This window comes from Alosa pseudoharengus, unplaced genomic scaffold, assembly GCF_046254945.1.
Source record: "Alosa pseudoharengus isolate Yale_2024_CS ecotype anadromous, Long Island Sound unplaced genomic scaffold, YU_APseudo_1.1 YU_APseudo_1.1_scf_5, whole genome shotgun sequence".
NCBI lineage: Eukaryota > Metazoa > Chordata > Actinopteri > Clupeiformes > Clupeidae > Alosa > Alosa pseudoharengus.
The window spans coordinates 28,561,567-28,567,408 of record NW_027468837.1 but is presented as its reverse complement, the minus strand read 5'-3'; the positions used below and the strand labels follow the sequence as shown (position 1 = coordinate 28,567,408).

Genomic DNA, 5,842 nt, shown 5'->3' with positions numbered 1-5,842 from the left:
CACATGCACGCACAAATTCATCATTTAAAATAAATGGGCACTAAGTTTCACTTTCGCTATCATTGCGAGGAAAATAGCCTACAATATGCAAAAAATAATAATGTGGGATTCCTTAGCCTGTGTTACACCTTTCCAACAAGATTTGTGAGAATTGGACTGGTGGCTTTAGCGATATTGTTGACTGCACCGCAGTAGCTTGCCCTATGGTAGGCCTACAGTAGCCTAAATGGAAGCTTTTGATAGCGCACGGCACTAACGAAAAACCACCAGGACAAACCACTCAAGGGTGTAGGCTACTCTCTCTGGAACCATAGGTCACTAATGTGTGCGTTATTTACGTTTGATGATTACATTTCAGAAGGTGGTGCTTGTTGGTTTCCTGCAGTATATTGGGGGGGGGGGGGGGGGGGGGCATTTTGGTCATATCTGAATATTATGGTGACTACACATGACGCACACACTCATAAAAACATACACATGCAGGTAAGCAGGCACACACATACACCGAAGCACACATATACACAAAAGCAAATGCACACATGGACACACTCATTTACATACAAAAAGTTGCAAGAGTAGGGGATGGAGTAGGAGATAGAGACAAATTGACAAAGTGTGATTTATTTTTGCAGAGAGAATGTGCAGGACTGAGCAGCGGTCATATTTTGTACCGCTTTATGGTATATCTAGTTTTAATATCATGTGAGGTTGGGAACTATGGGATCACATGTTATAGGTAGAATCCACAATTATGATGAAAATATTACTATCCATAAAAGTCTGGAGTTTAAAGGTTGCAAAATGAAACAAAGGGATAGTATGTTTATGGGTATATCCCCCTCTGGATTACAGGGCATTATACAACTATTATCAATCTGTATGAATGCAAATCTGCATGAAACTATATATTGCAGTCAGACAAATATCACTTGTCACACTCTGTTGTTGTTACATTGATCATGTCCTGAATAACTCTCATTTTGTGTGTGTTGCAGCTGCTGGCATTCCCTGGTGTCTGACTGCTCATATGTGTCTCCTCTGCTTCTTTGCACATAAATAACCTCCTCCACAATGACATTAAGGCAGCTCGTATATGCTGGATCTTAAGGGCATATATGACTGGATTAATGGCTGAGTTTGCCTGGGAAAGTAGGATGCCCATGTAGAAGACTTCATGGGGAACTGTGGTCTGTGGACGGTAGAAAGAGATCACGTTCATGAAGTGCAGCGGTAGCCAGCAGACTACAAAGACTGTCAGAATGAGAATGAGGGACTGGGTGAGTTTCCGCTCCTTCTGATAGTAAGAACGAAACTCACTGCTGCTAGCCCCACTTCCTTTCAGATGCTGCATCTTAACAAGGATGTAGAAGTATAACAACATCATAAGCAGCATGGGTGGCAGCACACAAGCAAAGAAGTTAAAGTTGATCATGAAGGACATTGGAATCACTGCCAAAAATGTGCAAGTGATGGTTGTGGAGTTTGATGCTTCCATCTCTTCTAGAGTGTCATGGCGATTCCATCCAAACACGGGAAGAGACCCCAAAATACCTGCAGACACCCAGCAGACTCCTACTATGGTCCAAGAGAGTTTCTGTGTCACCATTGTTTTGTATCTGTTAGAGTAATAGTTCAATTAGTATTTCATGCAAACTTTATACAGGATAAAATAACCATGTGAACACTGAGAATGACAATTGATAATTGACTGAAATAGGTGTGCATGTTTCAACTACAACTACAGTGGGCAGTGCTTCGACTAGGCCAGCTTCACTCCGGTCCGCGCGTGGGATCACGCGACTTTAATTTGTATTTTTCCAGTGAGACGCTGCAACAACCCAAACAACCGGTAGATGGCTCAAGTGAGCAGGGTGTCTCGTAAAAAGAAATGGAGCCTGGAAAACCCTACACAGGCTTCACTACAGACTTTAGCAGACTGGTTTAGAAACTAGATGTACCGCAGAGCGGTACAAAATATGACCGCCGCCCAGTCCAGCACATGTTTTCCACAAAAAGAAATCACGCTGAAAGGCCTATATGATTCTAACTGTCTCACTAAATTGCATTATCCACACTCAATTCTCACTGGTATCAAAGTACCAAAACATGATTAGTTCATAGATTTCACATGTAAAATTCATTTTATACAACCCCACCTCCATCTTGCCTGTTCATAATTATGAGAAATTCTTGATTGTTTGTGTTATGTTTATGTTATGTGTGTGGGTGTGTGTGTGTGTGTGAGTGTGTGTGTGTGTGTGTGTGTGTGTGTGTGTGTGTGTGCGTGCCTGCGTATGTGCCTGTGCATGGAAGCGTACATATGTCTACTGTGTGAGTATGTGTCATGATTACTGTGAATGTGTGTGTGTGTGTGTATCTGTTTGTGCACATGTGTGCACATGAACTGGGTTAACATGACCCCTGGAGGCAAATATACGGAAAAAAAATGGTCATCCTAGGCCCTACAGTTCTCAAGATATTCACAGAGAACTGTGTCTGGCCTACCCTCCTTTCGGGGGGTCCAGTCCAGCGGGGGGGCTACAGATCAAAACGAAAAATGACGGTTCCATGCTATCCATGTGGGGGTACATGCCCACCAAGTTTTGTGTACCCCGGTCTTTCAGTGTCCCGGGAATCCTTGTTGGTGTACGTCACTAAATGTACACATAAATTGTTTTATTGTAAGGCCCCCCATGAACGAAAGTACACAAAACTTGGCATGCATTCGGAGGGTGTCATAATGATCCTACACTTTCAATTTCGTGCAGTTTTGACCATGTCAGCCAGAGATATTGTGTTGAAAACACCTAATTTTTTGCTTTTTAATTTTTAACTAGGTGGCGCTATACATGAAATAAGTGGTAATGGGATGGGTTGACATGGCCCCTTGAGATCAACATACAAAAAAAAGGTGGACCTCCTAGGCCCTACGGTTCTCGAGATATTCACAGAAAACTGTCTCCGGCCACCTACAGGCCAGTTGGTGTATAGTAACATAAATTAATTTATTGTGTGGCCCCCCATGAACGGAATTCCACGAAACTTGGCGTGCATTCAGAGGGTGTCATAATGATCCTACACTTCCAATTTCGTGCAGTTTTGACTATGTTAGGTCACAGATACCTGCGATTACAGAAATTTGGACATGCGAAAAAGAAAAAAAAAACAAAACAAATCTGACTAAACCTATATGACCGCCGCTTCGCTGCGCGGCGGTCATAGTAATGTAATAGCCAGAAATATGCCTGCCCTGCCCTAATAAAGAAATATTTGGTTAACTGCGAGTGAATCCCGTTTGCAGCCGTAGAGACGCAGGATAAATTAAACATTCTGGTTTTCTCCGAGTGCAACGATGATAGACAGACATCATTTGGACAAAATAAAGAGCATATTAACCTCCGTTGCTCAGCCAAATGCCTTCCTGTTACGTCCTGTTATCACGGAGTTACAGGCGATAAACGATTTTTGATGGTCACAAGTTTACTTCATTAGGGACTGTTCGTTATTATGACCGCCGCGCAGCGAAGCGGCGGTCATATAGGTTTAGTCAGATTTTTTTTTTTTTTTTCTTTTTTCTTTTTCGCATGCCCAAATTTCTGTCAATGAGTCCCGGGACACTGAAAGACCGGGGTAGACGAAACTTGGTGGGCATGTAACCCCATATGGATAGCATGGAACCATCGTTTTTCGTTTTGATCTGTAGCCCCCCCGCTGGACTGCACCCCCCGAAAGGAGGGTAGGGCAGACACAGTTTTCTGTGAATATCTCGAGAACCGTAAGGTTTAGGAGGACCATTTTTTTTGGTAAGTTGATCTCAAGTGGCCATGTCAACCCATTCCATAACCACTCATTTCATGTATAGCGCCACCTAGTTAAACCTAAAAAAGTAAAAATGAGGTGTTGTAATCGCAGGTATCTGTGACAACATAGTCAAAACTGCACGAAATTGGAAATGTAGGATCATTATGACACCCTCTAAATGCACGCCAAGTTTCGTGGAATTCCGTTCATGGGGGGCCACACAATAAATTAATTTATGTTACTATACACCAACTGGCCTGTAGGTGGCCGGAGACAGTTGGGGCCTAGGGCCTAGGATGACCATTTTTTTTCCGTATATTTGCCTCCAGGGGTCATGTTAACCCATTTCAGGTGCACACATGTGCACAAACAGATACACACGCACACACACACATTCACAGTAATCATACGTATGACATATACTCACACAGTAGACATATGTACGCTTCTATGCACAGGCACATACGCAGGCACACACACAAGCACGCACACACACACACACACACACTCACACACACACACACCCACACACATAACATAAACATAACACAAACAATCAAGAATTTCTCAGAATTATGAACAGGCAAGATGGAGGTGGGGTTGTATAAAATGAATTTTACATGTGAAATCTATGAACTAATCATGTTTTGGGACTTGTTGTCTAGCAGATACCAGTGAGAATTGAGTGTGGATAATGCAATTTAGTGAGACAGTTAGAATCATATAGGCCTTTCAGCGTGATTTCTTTTTGTGGAAAAAATGTGCTGGACTGGGCGGCGGTCATATTTTGTACCGCTCTGCGGTACATTTAGTTTATTTAAGGGGCTACCGGAGGAGTTTTGGGAGCATTAGTCCAAAAAGACGTGACCCTCCCTCGCCAGCAATACATTTTTCTATGACCCTCCAAAGTGATTATGAAAAAATTAGGGCTGTCAAAATAACTGATTAATTTTGATTAATTCATTTGAGAAAAAATAACTGATTAAAAAAATTAGTGCAGATTAATCGATTCCGTATGACCTTTGACCCCGAGCCGTTCTAGTCAGTAAAAATTAGACTGTAAATGGAAGAAGAGAGAAGAAAACGTGCTGCCTGGATCATTGATTGGAACATTTACTTTTAAAAAACAGCCTGATGGTGTTGATAAAAATAAAGTGTTGAAAATAAAGTCCTCTGCAATGTCTGCAGCAAGGAATTTGCATATCACCGGAGTTCATCAACTCTATAGTCGCACATCAATGCAAAGAAATAAGTGTTGACATTGAGGGGAGTGTTAATTTATTTTCATTGTGTCCCCTAGGTTATATCTGTGGCCTGAAATGCCTTGTATGTGAAAAAAAACGTATTCCCGAAGCACTTTTGAATTTATTTCCTCAGCATATTAGGTCATATCATAGATTATTATGGCAATTATTTGAACAGTGAAAATAATAATAAAAGAGTTTTTGAACTTTAATGTCACTAATGCTGATTATTCTAAACTTACCTGTGAGGAATGTATACACGCAAACATCGGTCCACAGCTATGGCTAGCAGGGAGTGAATGGACGCTTGGGTCACTACAATCTCACCACAGCTTGGCAAGAGACAGCCATAGAAAGAGGTCCTGACCCGTCCGTCCACCAGAACAGCCAGAGGTACAGCCACGGCCCCCACCAGGAAGTCAGCTACGGCCAGAGAGACGATGAAGCAGAAGGTGGGCTGCCGCCGCATGGCACCACACGTCCACACTGCCCAGATGACCAGCAGGTTACCAAGGCAACATGCCACAGCGATCAGGACCTCCAGCACAGTGTAGAGAACTTCAACATTGTTTTTAGCCATTCTGGTAGGTTCTGATAGAAAGTAGGACTGACCATTAACATTGCCAGTATCAGTCTGAGAGGAACCTGTGGTGTGTGTGTGTGTGTGTGTGTGTGTGTGTGTATGTGTGTGTGTTTGTGATGATGTGTGTGTGTGGTTTAGTGTGAGTCAGGAAGTGGTGAAACATACAAAACAATTTATGAGGTTTTCTGAAAGAAGGTAGGCCTACAGGCATTGT

The 5,842-nt window shown here is 42.6% G+C and overlaps 1 protein-coding gene across 1 annotated transcript; it reads right to left on the bottom strand.

The window, feature by feature from the left end:
* Positions 1–494: 494 nt before the first annotated feature.
* LOC143104624 (adenosine receptor A1-like) lies at positions 495–5,635 on the bottom strand. The gene is made up of 2 exons (XM_076268767.1): positions 5,288–5,635; positions 495–1,616 (listed from the first exon to the last, which is right to left on the bottom strand). Exons 1-2 carry the CDS (start codon positions 5,623–5,625, stop codon positions 926–928), a joined length of 1,029 nt encoding a protein of 342 aa, XP_076124882.1. The 5' UTR covers positions 5,626–5,635; the 3' UTR covers positions 495–925.
* Positions 5,636–5,842: the final 207 nt, after the last annotated feature.